This window comes from Trichomonas vaginalis, chromosome V (genome assembly GCF_026262505.1).
Source record: "Trichomonas vaginalis G3 chromosome V, whole genome shotgun sequence".
NCBI classification, from domain to species: domain Eukaryota; phylum Parabasalia; order Trichomonadida; family Trichomonadidae; genus Trichomonas; species Trichomonas vaginalis.
The window spans coordinates 2,833,209-2,849,095 of NC_067207.1; the positions used below are offsets into that span (position 1 = coordinate 2,833,209).

The following is a 15,887-nucleotide window of genomic DNA, read 5'->3' on the forward strand; positions in this document are numbered from 1 at the left end:
ACAGTGAATTTCATATTTCTCATCTAACAAACAAGTTTCCCAACGGTTTTCGCCAACAAACTCAGCGTACATTTCAAATAAAATAAAAAAATATATTTTTTAAAAAATGTTTTATTTACTTAACATAACCACCAGCTACCATAAGTCTTTGACGCCAACCCATACCAGCTAATGAAGGTTGACTTGGTTTAGTATTGAAACTAACCTTTGGTTTTGGTTTATCTTCAGTTTTTGGTTTTTCTTCTTCTATCGGTTTTTCGTCACTTTTCGGTTCTGCTGACTTTACCTCACTTGCAGGTTTAGTTGTGTCGTCAACATCTTCATAAATATCATATGCCATTTGTTTTTGTTTTCCTTTCAACTTTTTGTGTTTGTTGTAAAGTTTAGAATATTTCGACTCTAAGTCAATGAGATGTTCTATAATGAACTGTTGGTCAGTGAAGTAAACTTTTCCATCTGTTGTCTCGAAAGCTCCTTCAGACTTCAATATTTTATTTGTGAGAGTCTGTTTCTTTTTTGAGATACTAGCCGTTCCATTTTTATGAAAAGTGACTTTGTAGTTGGGGTTTGTATTTCCAGACCTCACACTTTCTATTATTGAATTTTTCTCTTCATCTGTAAGTTCTTTGACAGGTTTTGACAATGGTTCTGAACTTTTTGTTTGTGGTGTCAAATCCACGGTTTCAACTTCTTCGGTCATTTTCATCTCAGTAAAAAATTTTAGTTTGGTTTGTTTTCAACTGGTTGTTTAGGTTTTTTAAGTCGGTCTAAAACTTCCTGAGGTATAGGAAGAACTTGACAAACACGTGGTTGTGTAACTGCTGGAAGTCGACAAATCCATCTTGAGCCCATTTGTCTCAAAGCTGTATTGTTCATTTCATCTCAGTAAAAAACTTTACATTCCCCACGTTTGAGGCGGTTGAGGTTGGTTGTTGTTTACCCACTGTTGTGCATGGTTATATCCTCTGTTAAAGAATCTTTCACCTTGGTCCATATAGTGTCCTGCTTGGTTATAGTAGTCATTTGCTTTGTTATAGTAGTTTCCTGCTTGTGTTCTTACATTGTCCATCCATCCTCGAACTTTTTCTCTTGTTTCAGGATTTGGAATAAGATTTGCTGCATCTCGTGCTACATCCCAACCTTTCTGTACAGTTTGTATAATAGGTTGTGCTTTCTCTTTCAGTATACCTAATGTACTCAAAATCTTCCTTCCAACTCCAAATACACCTCTGGCTATTGTTCCCACTGCGGGTAAAAATCTAGATGCGACTCCTGCTAACGCGCCAAATAAACCCATTTCTTATGGGTTAAAAATGACGAATCCAAATAAGGACCCCTATGTTTCTAAAGCGACAAAGAAAGCACTCATGGTAAAAATCTTTAGTTCAACACCAAATGCTTGGTTTATGGATATCTTGGAAAACATTCCGAGAGTTAGAACAGATGGACCACCATACTGGCTAATATTTGTTGGTCAAACACAAGATACTGTGAAGCCATACCATTATGGTCCAAAAATATTTTAGATGTGAAAACTGCTTTGACAATATTCGTTGACAAATACCATCCAACAAAACTGACATCTGACTGTGAAAGTTCTTTCAAATCAGACGATATTAAAAACTATCTGCGTTCAAAAAATGTAAACCAATATTTCATTGTCGACCAAAACCATTCTGCTCTTGGTGTCATTGACGGTTGTATAAAAATGTTAAGAGACTTAAACCAACCACAAGGTGGTGAGGTAGATGAAATGTCATATGACGACAAATATAGACATTTCTCCATGGCAAAGATGAGACAAGTTTTAAATATTTACAATAGCTGTAAACAAAAAGGTTTGGGAAACCACTCCCCCGAAGAAATGAAAAACAACCCTGACTTAGAGAAAGACTATATATTTAAGAGTTTAGTCAAAAGAGACAAACAAGAAAGAATGCCGGCTCAAACTTTCAGAAAGGAGATAAAGTAAAAATAGAAATACCTAAACGCGACCCATATGAAAATACTATTGACTATGACAACAACAAGTACCCGACAGGTACTCACATTCGTGTTCGTAAAAATAGAAGAAAGTATACAAGAGAATATTATGAAGTTTTAGGCAAACATGGCAAAATGTACACACTACAAGCAGAAGATAAAACTACTATTGCCAGACCTCGTTTCAAACTTGTCAAAGTTCAAGGTGGTATACTTTCAAAGACAGTTCCTAACAAATATAAGACAACTCCTGACGAATATGCTAAAGAAGTGGAACATGACGACTAAGCAATTCTATACCATGCACAAACTGTCATGTAAGGTGGCATGTATTTTTTACCTCGTCCTGTAGATGTTGTTGTAAAAGTATGTTGGTGGTTTCCAGTTGTATCTGTCCACATTCCATTCCAGTCTACTGGGTCGTTTTGGAAAATGAGATCTTGACATAACTTGAATTTGCATTGAAGTCTGAGAAACAGTGTTATATCCTTGTTTGCAAACCCTATGACTATGGTTTCCATTAGAACTTGTTGTACCAGAATGACTATGTGGTGGCAAGTTGTCGACAGATATCCTTTTGCTTCCACCTGTTTCCTTTGAAGAGTTTGCACAATACAAAAACCTTTCGAGTATTTGTTCCCATGCACCAACACCAAACATTGCTTGAGGACCTCTTTCATCCATAGATGTATAAATAGAACCTACTGGGTTCATTAAATCAAACATATGAGATATTATAGGATTGTCTCTTTTGAACTTAAGATATAGTGCAACTATTTCAGGTTTCTTCTGGTTTGTGTCAGAATATTTTTATAATATAATCTTATGTTTTCAGGGTAGGTAAAGTCTTGACTATAATATTTATTTCTGTCATCTTCATAATAGTATACTATTCTCGTTTTTTCTATTGCATTATATCTTTTATATCTATAATATTCTAAATATAATGTTTGCTTTTTTGGGTCTACATGCGGTGTTTTGTCGTCATCTCCATACTTATAATAATATGGTGCTGGAGATGGGTCAGGCAATGTCATATCTGCCATTTCATAAACTCTTAAATATTTCTTTTGTTCGTCTCCATATAAGTTTAAGTAGCAGTTGTTGTCTAATGGAACTTTAACTTGTGTACCATCGTTCTTTTTATAGCTTACATACATTTCATTGTTATTTTTCGGAATGAGTTTATACCGTATACCATTTTTTAAGGAATGTACAAACTCCCATCTAAAATATTTGTTTTCTTCATTGACAGAAAAGTCACCAACCATAGTTTCAATATTTTTTGTTGTTCCAACTAAACTTTGGTATATTTCATTGACATATGTTTTATCTGCTTTCTTTTCAAGGCTAACGTTTAAGTCTGTTATTTCAGAAGATGTATGTGTATGGTTCTTGTCAGCTTTGTCATCTAACTTTTCTTGTAAGTTTGTAATATTTGCAATGGTATGTGTATGTCCAACGTCACTTTTCCTGTTTAAGGTTTCTTGTAAGTTTGCAATATTTGCAATGGTATGTGTATGTCCAACGTCACTTTTCCTGTTTAAGGTTTCTTGTAAGTTTGCAATATTTGCAATGGTATGTGTATGAGTCTTTTTAGAATATTCTTTGTCAGCTCTTGTCACTTCACTTGACATTTTATTGTCAACATATGTTTTGTCCGCTAGTTCAGGATGAGTATGTTCTTTCGTTGCATATGTTGCATCTGCTCTGTCATGTTCTTCTTGAACTTTTTCAATGACATATGTTTTGTCAGCTTTGTTGTCAACATCTGCTTTCAAAAGAAGTTCAGATATAGGTTTCTCGTTTAAGGTTCCTTTTGTTGGATTTATACAAACAGTATGGTTCTTGTTGTCTTGAAACAGAAACTCATCTGTCATTGGGTTTAATGTCAGTTTTAAGCTTCCTTCTTTCAATGACTCAGATATCTTAGAATAGTTTGAAAAGTTTGTTGTGTTCTTATTTAGAGCTTGCAAAATGAGTTGTCGGTTGTGTTTTATTTCTCTCATAGACGCTGTTTCATTTGACATTTTTATTCTAGATAAAAAATGCTTCCAATAGAAAAGGAAACTTCTAGAGTTGCTACAACTAAACCATTAGATGAACTTTTTACGAATGTCGGTCAAAAGTTTGAGACAGAGACCGTAAAGCATGAAGGCTATCGTTTTGACTACCCGTTAAGATGGTTAAGAGACCCATCCGTCACAAAAGCTATTGGCTTTCGTAGAATGAAGTTCATTTCAGAAGCCATACATGGTTTCCCATTTACAGTCGGTTTGAAGTTCGATACTATAACAAAGAAAAACGTACGTATGAGAAATTTGAACAGGGAAAACTTTTACAAGTGAATTTGCTTGTAAACTTAGAAACAACTCTTCAAGCTTTTCAAGAAAAAATAAACGATATCTATCTCGAATATGCAAACCAGTTTAACATTGACGAAGGAGAGTACCATCTCGATATTATATATGACAGGAAAAATGCAACTGTTAAAATCGATAGAATAGAAGACCTTGGAGAAAACGTTTATATTTCTACAAAATATAACAACTTGGCATGGTATAGGTTTTTGAGGATGTTAAATCAGCCTGCAGAATATCCAGTACACCCGAACTTTTATGAAGTCGAAAACCCTAATGGAACATATGAAAATGTTTTCGACTCAGATGCTATTATAGTTCATGCTTCATTTTCTGGTGCACAAAACTCTTTTTTATGCTTGGCAAATGACTTTTACGAAAAACCTACAAAGCTATATGAACCACCGAGTGGAAGTATTTCAGACTTTCAAGTATGGTTTACTACAGATGGAAGAAAGAGAATAGTTCCATTATACCATGCGTTTTACTTAGAACTTAGTTTCATATACAACTACTATCGAACGGTAAAAATATAATTTTTTAATACGGTTGAGGTGTTGGATTTGGTTGCCAACTAGACTGTGGTGCAGGTTCAGGCTGTTGTATAACAGGAGCTTGTTCTTCTGGTTCAGGGTCTTTAGGTATAATACCAACGAACTGACCTACTCTTTTACCAATATTTTTGACACCGTTCCAAATTCCTCTTCCGACAGATTTTATTCCATTCCATATACCTCTTCCAACATTTCGAAAGAAGTTTCCTATTCTTCCAAAGAAACCCATTTTACTATATGTAAAAATCTAATGTCCACCTAGTCTCTTACGTTTCCTGTTGAGTTCCATAGCATTCTTTAACTGGAGCTCATACATTCTATTTCTCCTCTGGTAGAAAACATACTCTGGGTCAACTCCTGTGTTCGCGTCATCTGCATAAAGTTGTTTATATCCCACTTCAGGGTTTGTATAAAACTCTTTCCATCTCATATTTGCATACCATGGTGGCAAACCTAACGCAGCGTCATTTGACATGGCAGTTTGCATTTGTACATCTGTTGGCACTTGACCATAGTTTGCCATTGCAGTTTGTATTCTAACTTCATTTGGAATATTCTCTGGGTTTGGTTGTCCGGGTTCCTGTGCATTTGCTAAGTTCTGTGCGTCCATTTAATATTAGATAAAAATATCTCTTACGAGTACATATGCTGAACATTTGCAGACATTGGTTCATCTTCATATTCTCTGTACCTTTCTGCCACGTCAAAGAAATAAATGACACAATGGAAAAAACCTAAAACAAGTAGTCCTATTTCAAACCACATTTACCTACCAATAAAATTTCTTTGTTGTGACACTTTCTCCGGTTTATAGGACCTCTCTCATATTCTATCCTGTCATATCTAAACACATAGTCATGTATGTCCTCTAACCATCTCATAACGGTTTCCAAACCACTTTTATCGGATGTAAAGTAAAAGCATGGATGGTTATGTAAAACGTCTAAAGTTTCTAAAGAGTCTCTCAAAGTCCAGTCTACTTGGTATTGAAAATCGTATGTGTTATAGAACGGTGGGTCTACTATAAAGAAAACATTTTCCTTGTCTTTAAATTTTTCATACAACTCTGTCCAATGACATCTCACAAACTCTATACCCTCAGTATATTTTTCTATGTCCTCTTTGAAAACCTTTGTATAGTTAAGATATAAAACGTTTGACATAAGTGTTTCAATGTCATGAACTCTTATAGAACCACTATATAATAGTCTAGAAGATATACTATCCCAGTCTATATATTCTGCTTTTTTCAAAACCTCTCTGACAATATTTTTCTTATCTAATGGTATACGTTCCATGTTAGCTATAGGTATCTTTTCTTTTAACTCACTCAATATTTTGTTTGTGTCTGGTATATGTTTGAGACGGTTCATATAGTTGTCGAAGTCATTGCATATAATCTTTGAGTCAGGAAATACAGTATGGCACAAATGGGATATATAGAAACTTCCACCGAACAAATCTACAAATGTTAGACCATTCGGTAGTTTCTTAAGTTCTCTCAATAGAATATCTTTACATCTACTCTTATTTCCAAAGAAGGGTAACGGTGGTTTTGTAAAATTCATTTTATATATATATAATAAAAATGTTTTTACCTGAAAAGTGACAGAAAAGTGACGAAACATGAAAAAATATATAGTTTGTGAAAAGCGACATAAAAAGTGTCACCGGCTGGGGTTCGGTCCTCCTCTTGGGTCTTGGGCAAAATTTCTTAGGGCTAGAAGGGGCGCAGCCCCTGGAAGCCCCTCATACCTGACCTATGTTTTTGTCAAAAATCTTTTAGAAGAAGTTGCACCCAATTACTTTTATCGTATTAAAAACGATTTACTTCAAACAGGTTTTATTCCTTCAATTAGAATTCGCGAGCCTCGATTGACAGATTATAAAACAAAATTGAAAAGAGAAGTTCAATCACGTTTATACCAAGTATTAAATTTTGTTCAGAATCAAGAAGCCAATTTGAATCCATTAAGATTTTTATTGGAAAATGCTGAAGAAAAACTTTCTCAAATAAATGAGAAGATACAAAATTCAATTACATATTTAAGATCGTTTGAAATTCCAAATGAATTGTTAGATACGTATATGTTAGAAATTAATGAATTTTGTTATAATTCTCCAGGTTATATTTTAGAACATTTCGAAGAATTTTTAGAGGATTTCAAAGAAAAGAATAATTTAATAGACTAAAAAATTTATTATTTTTATTTATTGTGAATTTTAAATTGTCACTTTTTAAGTGTTACTCCCTATTGAAAGTGTCACTTTTTGGGTGTCACTTTTTCGGAAATTCTTATATACTCTGCTCTCATTGTGTGTGATGGACACTCCAGCCGCGAGAATCCTCTGGCATTGTTCCTTTTGGCAAGTGCCAACATCAAATTAATTGTTCTTCCCGCACATACAACACACATTTTACAAGTATTTGATGTTGGCATTGCCAAAAGATTAAAGTCCAAATTCACGGATTATCTGAGAGATTACATTAAGGCACCGAAGCAAGAGTTCAACAGCAATGCTGCAATGATGCGCTACGCCATTATCTACTCATTTATTAGCGCATGGCAAGAATCAGTATCATTAAGAACGGTTCAAAATGCTGCTGCCGCCTGCGGTCTTTGCCCTTGTTCTGTAGAAGCTCTCAAACATAATAAGTATGTTCGTGAATTGACTCCTGCAGAAAAAGAATTGCAAGAGAAAAGAAATTACCGTAATCGAAATCGTTTTAACATCAATGGTGAAGAATTGACGACGATGGACATGATTTGCGCAATTTCTGACAATATTAAGAAGAATCCTGCAAATCACAGATTTTGCAGGAAGCCAGAACAAGACACCAAGGAACGTTTCTACTTTTGGATTACAAACTATCTTGATCCCAGCACTGAGTTGTTGACAAAACTCCCTAATATGCCAGGTTATAGTCCAAATGATTAGGAAAATTTTCCAATTTTCCAACAAAAATTTTCCAATTCTCCACCAAAAATTTTTTAATAAAATATTATTTTACGGCATTGCCCGTCACTTTTTTCGGTACAAGGCTAATATCACAGTATATTGAAATTTTGAATTAGTTGTTTAATGATAAACTATGCGAGATTCTAACTCGTTTATTTAGTCAATATGTGAATATTTTCTATACAATTGAATGGTTAGTTTATTGAAATTTAACTTGTTGATTTACTAGATAAATATTCAATTTTCGTTAACGTAAATTGAACACAAATATTTTTGTTAGGACGATATTTATCCTTAATTCTCAGAAAGGTATTATTATCACAGTGACTAATATCTAATTTCATACATTTTTAATTGTTAAGCAAGATCCCTCTTTTGAGAATCTTCTCAATTTTATGATCATTTTTTTCCTTTCTCGTCAAGGTCAATGGAAAGCGAATCATCTAGCCTCTGCAGAACCAAGTTTTCCCCTGCTGAAGATGATATTCTCAGGAGCATTGTTCAGAAATTTGGAGCAAGAAAGTGGAATACAATTGCTCAATACCTGCCCGGCCGAACAGCACGTCAGTGCCGAGATAGATTTAGAAACTACCTTAGTCCAGATTTAAAGAATGGTCCATGGTCTCGGGAAGAAGATATCATGCTGATTGAAAAAGTTAAGGGTCCACTGTAAGGCCAAATAAGGCCTATCGTCGTCCCAAAAATATTGCTCAGGATGGTGTTTTTACTAAGGCCCAAAACTTAAAAAAACACAAAAAAATTAACTTTACTCTTTTGAGATCCTTATCAGATGTGCAACAATTTGATGCAGTATCGCAATTCGAATCCGATTTTTTAATGTAGATGTACTCTAACATTCTTGAAAAAATGCAAAATGATATTAATCAAGCTTTTCATTTCTGTATCATACACGAAACAAAATCATTCATTATACTAAAATTTATCAAAGTTTGAATAATGAAAAAAATAATATCTAAATTTTTACATTGAGTCGGTTATTGATATGGTCAATATTAAATCGTTTAAAAATGGGCATTAGCCAGAATAATACCCACTAAAATGCACATTTTTTAAATTTTATCAATTTGTTTTGGTATATCTTTATGATAATGAATAAAATTCTTATCTTTCATAAGTCAATACATAATTTATGCTGAAACACAAAAAATAACACGAAAATTTTTGGCCAACATTAGTAGTAGGATAGGAAGGGTTGTGTGACTTTTTTTGTAAACGTAAGAATTCATACAATATCGAGCGATTTTGTATCATTTTTTTTAACATATGAAGTAAAAAATGTATGATTCTTACGGTTTTTATTCTTACGTTTTTGAATAAATCAAGATTTAAATAATTTTCAAAATTGTAAGACATTTACACTCAGCCATACATAATGAAATAAAAAATAAACACATTAAAAATTAACATTAATTTTAAAATAATTTATTTTTTATCTTTTATAAAAGAAGCTATATATAGATGATGTCAGATATTCCGCGATTAATTAAACATTGTTTAAATCCTGAATGGAATCAATGGAGTCATAATCAAAGACCTCATAAACGAGAAAAAGAAATTAGAAATAATTATTTTCATGAATGAAAAATAAACTTTAAACATTCATGTCTTACATTTTTGAATAATTTATTTTTAATTCGTATGAAATGAGCGTCAATACTAACGACGTGAAAAAATGGGGATTCACAAATGAGGAAATAAAGGATATATTAGAGGAGGCGGGTTATGAGGTTGATAAATATTATTTTAGAAATTGTCAAAAATTCGCGGAGTTTTTAAATGAGTTTGATTATGATGGAAAAATGAATAAAGATGATGTTATAAATTTCTTATATCCCACATCTAAAAAGGGAAAAACTAAAGAACCTGATGTTTTCCCTGAATATTATGAAGAACGGATTAAAGATGATGAATATGATGAAATTGAAAGACTGGAAAAAATAAGAGATGAAATAGATGAAAAAATTAAGGAATTAAGAGAAGTTGAAAAATATAATGAAAATGAAGTAGAGGGTTTAATGAATATCCCAGCTTCAGAATCAGCAGTTCAGAAATCTCATGAAGAAAGATATAAAAATTATGTCTCAGAATCAACACAAAATTTATTAGATGGTGAAATAGATGAAACACTTTCAGAAGAAGGTACTAAATTTATTCGTAAACATAAGTTACAATTTATTGATAATGAAAAATACCCTTGTATCTTACTTTCACCCCCTCTCGATTCTGAGAAATTCAAAAAAGCTCTTAAAAACGTGACATATGCAACTAATACGATTAAGAAAGAAGATCATGATATTTACACAAATTATTATTTAAATAAATGCACAGGTGTTGATAAAGTTTTTGATTTATTAGATAAAATATCAAAAGAAACCATTGGAACATATAAAATTTTGTGTGATTGTGGTTTCATTGTTGAAGATACCAATAATGTTTCATATGAAAGAACAGCACCGAAGGAAGATGAAGTGGAAAGGTCTATACCATTCGTTATTAAGAATATAAAAGATATGAAAACGTATAAGCATTATATTTATTCATTTATTTCAGAAAAAATGGAAGCAACCCATAAAACATCTTCTCATCATTTTATAGCTATTCATACATTCCTTTTCAAAGTTGTGAAATTAAATAAGACAGGAATTAGATTTAATGTGTCAGGATATGCATTCTTGAGTAAATTAAAATGTATTCGTCACGTCGCAGATGATAAAAATTTATGTGTTCTTAATTCATTTTATGGGCTTTAAAAAATAAACTTTATTTTTTAATTTTTTATTCTTACATAAATGAACAAAAACGGAACAGCAAAAATGAATGATAATCAAATTAGAGCAGAAGGTAGGTTATTTAAACGCTTCTATAACATTCCTGATGGTGCTAATCCTAAAACTCGTAGAAGCTATTTAAATGAAGCAATAGATGCATATGAAGGGTTTGATATTTCATCAGAAAGTGAGAGATTAGCGAGAATGTTAAATGTTAATATTGATTTCTATTATTGTGATCCTCAACCAGAAGACGTGGACATAAATAAGGTAGACTTTCCATTAGTGGAATCAATAATGATAGATCCAGAATTTGAAACAGTAAATATTTTATTAACACAGAGTCCATGTGGAAAACTTCACGCTGACAGAATAACAGACGTTGAAGCACTCACCGGCTATAGAGTTTGTCCATATTGTAAAGAAGAAGTTTATTCTATCCGTGATGATCCAGAAAGGAAAAACCAAAGAAGATTTTTAAAGCATTGTGAGAAATGTAAAGAAAATAATGGGAGATTAATTCAAGACGTTCAATTGCAAAAGACACAGCAACCATATGCACCACATATTACGAAACAGAAGATATATCAGTGGTTATTAGCTCATAATTTGCAGGAATATTATCAACCGACAAGATATTATATTACTTTTGACTTTGAAACATTAGAGACTAAAGAAGAATTACAACTTTCTGAGTGTGCAACTTTGAACGCTTACTTAAAACCATTCATGGTATCATCAACGGTTAAATTAAATGATAAAACATATACGAGGAATTTTTGCTTAACTTCGAGTGATTCTTTTATTTCTGATTGGATTGAGTTTTTATTTTCAACATGTTCATTAGTTGCTAAATCAAATATTGAACAATATGAAGAATTAATGAAGTCGCAAACATTAAATGAAAAACAGAAGGAAGCATTTAAAGAACTTCTAGATGAGGAATTCAATAAAGTGAATATCATAGGTTTTAATTCGGGAAAGTTTGATTTAAATTTAATTCTTCGTGATTTAAACACTGCAAAATGGAAAATAAAATCAATGCTGGGTTCATCTTCACAATTTAAGCAAATCATTGTAAAGAAAACAAACGTTCCATATGAATTGAGATTTATTGACATCAGAAATTATATAGCGGGTGGGACATTAGACCAATTCACTCAAGATTTCGGAAACAATAAATCACGTGTTAAATCCTTTTTCCCTTATCAATTCATCACATGGGAAAATTACGAAGAAGAATTATATAAAGAGGAACCATTCACGAAAGATTCATTTTATTCAGCATTAACTCAAGAAACTATATCAGATAGTGATTATCAAATATATCTCAATGATGCTAAAAATTTTAAGAATAGATTAGAATATTTTATTCATTATTGCAATAAAGATGTTGAAATTATGATTGACCCAATGATAAAATTATTGAAGAAACATTTGTTTATAAAATTGATATGCTTCATAATCTTTCTTTATCATCGAATGCTTCAATGATTCGTTACGCTTTAGCATATAAAGACTTTAATCCTAATGAAAAATATCCTGAGGAAGAGATAGAATCAAGTTTTGAATTAACGAAAAAGTATTGGAAATATAAAATTGAATCATATAAGAAACAAGATGAAAAAGCAGAAAGGGATACTAAAAATAATGTTTCAATGGATGATTTTCAATACTATCACGATTTAATCCCTTCATCTAAATGCAAAATGTGTGGTAAAGCGTTTACATATGCAAATAAACCAACATTGGATAGAATCGATAATGAAAAACCACATACCAAAGAAAATTGTCAGTTAATGTGTTGTTATTGCAATGTCGTGAAATCAAATAAAGATGAAGATGTTCAACGTTTAAGAATCAATTTAAGAAATTACGCATTAAAAAATAATTTACCAATGACTTTAGATTCAGTTGAAGCTTATCACATTCTCCGTAATGGAATTACTGGTGGTTTATCAAATGTTCAACATAGAGTAAATCTTAAAGGAATCACGCACATTAATAAACTTTCATATAGTCCAGAAACTAAAACTGTATCAAATGAGGACACTTCCAACATTATGACTCATTTCGTTGGAGTTGACTTTAATTCATTATATCCTTCATCATTTTCATCTAATCCTCATGATTTCATTCAATATACTGACCATAAAATGTATATGCCGGGAAGATTGAATGGTGTTATCATTTGTGATACAGCAACAAAGAAAGCAAAAGCACTGGGAATAATTAAGAAAAAAATACTTTATTCGTGGCTGAAGTAAAGGGTCACATTGATGAAAAATACATTAATGATTACATAAACTTTTTACCGATAATAAGAAACTTAGATATTATCACAGATGAAAAAACAATTGGCAGTTTTATGTATAATTACATGAAATCAAACAATTTACCGGTTGACCAGAAACAGAGAAAATTAACTCAGTTAGCATCAACACACAACCAATATCAACCATTTTCTTCTTATTATCTATGGTATCTAATAGACAGATTTCATTTTATCATTGATGATATTCAATCAATTTTAACATTTACTAAAAACACTTGTTTTAATGAATTTGCGAACAAATTTATGAACGAAAGACAAAAGGCTGAATTAGAAGGAAATAAAGGAAAAAGTTTATTTTGTAAGATTTCGCTTAATGGATCATATGGTTACGATGCAATGAATACACAAAATTACGCAAAGACTAAAATGAATGCGCAGAAGGCACGCGTTGCATGTATGTCAAATAAGTTTAAAAACATAAGAGAAATAGGTGAAGATACATATCAAGTGATGCTTAAAGATAGATTTTATAGATGTGATACATGTTTACAAGAGGCATTCTTCACTTTAGATAATGCTAAATACTGGTATTTGGTTTTCATTTATGATTTTATGTATAAATGCATGGATGTTAATCGTTTTCATTTCATTGAAGGTGATACTGATTCATCTTATTGGGCTATTGCTGGCGACCCAAATCTTCCTAACACTCAAGCATTTCAAGCAATTGTTACCGATAAACAATTTTATGATAAAAACATTTTCAAATTCGCACCATTTGATTTCTTTTGTTTTGATGAGAAATTTAAACCTAAATTAAAGAATAAAGCTGAAGAAAAAGCACATGAGAAGAAGTTATTGGGTTTAGCAATTGAGAAACAAGGTGATAACATGGTTGCTTTATGCCCTAAATGTTATACATCATTCAACGGTTCAATTGATGGAAGTGATTTTAAAAAGATTGCACAAAAAATGAAAGGTGTTAGTTTAAGACAAAATAAGCAATTAACACCTAAAAAATATTTGGATATAATAAATGATAAAGTGATATTTGATGGTCAGAATATTAATTTACAACTTAAAAATGGGTCAATGACTCGCTTAACAATTGGTAAGACTGCATTAACAGGAGCACACACTAAGGCTGTATGTTGTGAAAATGGATGTTGTATGCCATTTATTTAATACAATTTAAAACTTTATTTTTTAATGAAATACCACAGAAGAGACAAAAGGAACCGTTAATGATGGTTTTGATTCTTGATCAAAGAGGTGGGCACCCTTAAACATTTATTTTATTTTTATATAAATGAATAACACAGATTTAAAAAATTTAATTGATAATTTAATATTTAATCAAAATTTTCTTAGTTATTATGATTTAAAAGCATAGCTCCAAGACTATGATAACAATATAACGGATGATGATATGGAATATTATTATTCATATTATGATAATGAATTTTTGAAATATCATGATAGAATAATTTCTAAAATTAAAGACAAAATTAAAAATAATGAATATACAAAGGGAAAAACTAAATCACAACTTAAACAATTGAAAGATTTCAAAAATAAAGTATTAACAGAAGAAGATATTGATGAATTATATAATTTATATAATCCTGAGCCCGCAAAAACAAAAGGAACAAAACGCCCAGTCCTTCAGACCATAAATGATGCACAAGCTTTAATTTATGATTCATTAGTTAAACCATATTCAGCCCGACTTTTAAATGAAGATCAACTTTTGGAATTCATCCTTCAACATAAACTCGAAGCGGGAAAGTATATCAAACCTTTATATACAGCATATTTAAAACAAATGAATAGAATACATCCAGAATTAATGAAGGGGAATGAATTCCAAAATCAAAGCAGATAAAATTAAACCACTTGCAACACCAAAACCTCCAACGACAGTACCTGCAATACCAAAACCTCCAACGACAGTACCTGCAATACCAAAACTGCCTCCTCCTTCAGTTAATCCTTCATCATTCACTTTATTATATCCATTTCAAACATTAAAGAAGCAAAAAGATTTTAAAAAGGGTTTCAAGATATTAAATAAACCAACTGACCCGAAAATTCAACCGTTAAAGGAAAAATTTAGTCGCCCTTCATTTGCACTATATCCATATTCATACGAAATCGATCATCTGGAATATTCAAAAGGAAACGTTACTTATTTATTTGCCATTAACATTAACACTAGATATTTATATTGCATTCCAGTGAAAGGGAAAACAGAACAGGAAACAAGAAGAGCTATTCAATACTTACTAGATCATGAAAGAGTAGATAATATCAGGGGTGATAGTGATAAAGGATTTCAGGCAACTATGATTCATTATTTCCCACAAATTAATTTTTACTTCTCATCTTCTCCATATACGTTTCATAATAAAATAGTTGATGCGGTAATGAGAACTCTTAGAGATGCGTTAGGGGTTAACTGTCGGATATACTGGGATGGAAATCATGACTCCATCATACAACAGTTAGTATATTATTACAATAATACATGGCATAGAACTATAAACATGAAACCAGTGGAAATGAAAAATGATATTTCAAAAGAATGGGAATATATTAGAAAGCAAATGGAAAGGTTGAATGATGTTAAACGTGAACAAATTAATTCGGGGCTCATGAATTTTAAACAAGGGGATAAAGTTTTGATTCATCTCGATTATGGAAAAACTAATAAATCAATGACAAAAAGAAGACGAAGATTTGACACAATAGCTGAATTTGTTAGATATATTAACGGCAATGCATTAGTTGAAGTTGACAATAAATTAATAGAAATTCCGATTTATTTTATTACTCCATTATATTTAAATAATATTTAATTTTTTTTATTTCGTAAGAAATGAGTGACAACGAAGCAGCCAAGAGTCCAGACGATGAATATAAAAAGAAACTAAACAGAATTAAATCAAAAATATGCTATTACAAA

The 15,887-nt window shown here is 31.6% G+C and overlaps 7 protein-coding genes and 1 pseudogene across 8 annotated transcripts, besides 5 other annotated features; 4 read left to right on the forward strand and 4 right to left on the reverse strand.

Annotated features, from left to right (window-relative positions):
- Positions 1–3,578: part of a mobile genetic element that runs on past the window's edge.
- TVAGG3_0268440 (phage tail repeat-like family) lies at positions 116–706 on the reverse strand (the record flags this gene model as incomplete). Its single annotated transcript, XM_051228502.1, has 1 exon — positions 116–706. One exon carries the CDS (start codon positions 704–706, stop codon positions 116–118), a length of 591 nt encoding a protein of 196 aa, XP_051098232.1.
- TVAGG3_0268450 (uncharacterized protein) lies at positions 721–876 on the reverse strand (the record flags this gene model as incomplete). The annotated part of the gene is made up of 1 exon (XM_051228503.1): positions 721–876. One exon carries the CDS (start codon positions 874–876, stop codon positions 721–723), a length of 156 nt encoding a protein of 51 aa, XP_051098233.1.
- Positions 3,579–4,031: 453 nt separating the features above from the next.
- TVAGG3_0268460 (uncharacterized protein) lies at positions 4,032–4,331 on the forward strand (the record flags this gene model as incomplete). The annotated part of the gene is made up of 1 exon (XM_051228504.1): positions 4,032–4,331. The coding sequence occupies one exon, from the start codon at positions 4,032–4,034 to the stop codon at positions 4,329–4,331; it is 300 nt and encodes a 99-aa protein (XP_051098234.1).
- Positions 4,332–4,883: 552 nt separating this feature from the next.
- TVAGG3_0268470 (serine threonine-protein phosphatase family) lies at positions 4,884–5,126 on the reverse strand (the record flags this gene model as incomplete). The annotated part of the gene is made up of 1 exon (XM_001299475.1): positions 4,884–5,126. One exon carries the CDS (start codon positions 5,124–5,126, stop codon positions 4,884–4,886), a length of 243 nt encoding a protein of 80 aa, XP_001299476.1.
- Positions 5,127–5,144: 18 nt separating this feature from the next.
- Positions 5,145–5,507, reverse strand: TVAGG3_0268480 (uncharacterized protein; the record flags this gene model as incomplete). The annotated part of the gene is made up of 1 exon (XM_051228505.1): positions 5,145–5,507. The coding sequence occupies one exon, from the start codon at positions 5,505–5,507 to the stop codon at positions 5,145–5,147; it is 363 nt and encodes a 120-aa protein (XP_051098235.1).
- A 1,152-nt stretch (positions 5,508–6,659) lies between these two features.
- Positions 6,660–7,203: a mobile genetic element.
- Positions 7,174–7,202: a terminal%2Cinverted (terminal inverted repeat of MuDR-2/MuDR-2B_TvMULE3 transposon ID:TVAGG3_0268490).
- On the forward strand, positions 7,203–7,837 carry TVAGG3_0268500 (annotated as a pseudogene). Its single transcript has one exon. A coding segment is annotated over exon 1 (635 nt).
- A 426-nt stretch (positions 7,838–8,263) lies between these two features.
- On the forward strand, positions 8,264–8,818 carry TVAGG3_0268510 (RNA polymerase II transcription regulator recruiting protein; the record flags this gene model as incomplete). The annotated part of the gene is made up of 1 exon (XM_001299476.2): positions 8,286–8,531. The coding sequence occupies one exon, from the start codon at positions 8,286–8,288 to the stop codon at positions 8,529–8,531; it is 246 nt and encodes an 81-aa protein (XP_001299477.1).
- A 599-nt stretch (positions 8,819–9,417) lies between these two features.
- Positions 9,418–9,949: a mobile genetic element.
- Positions 9,754–15,887: part of a mobile genetic element that runs on past the window's edge.
- Positions 10,945–12,075, forward strand: TVAGG3_0268540 (DNA/RNA polymerase superfamily; the record flags this gene model as incomplete). The annotated part of the gene is made up of 1 exon (XM_051228506.1): positions 10,945–12,075. A coding segment is annotated over one exon (1,131 nt), but the record flags the coding sequence as incomplete, so codon positions are not given.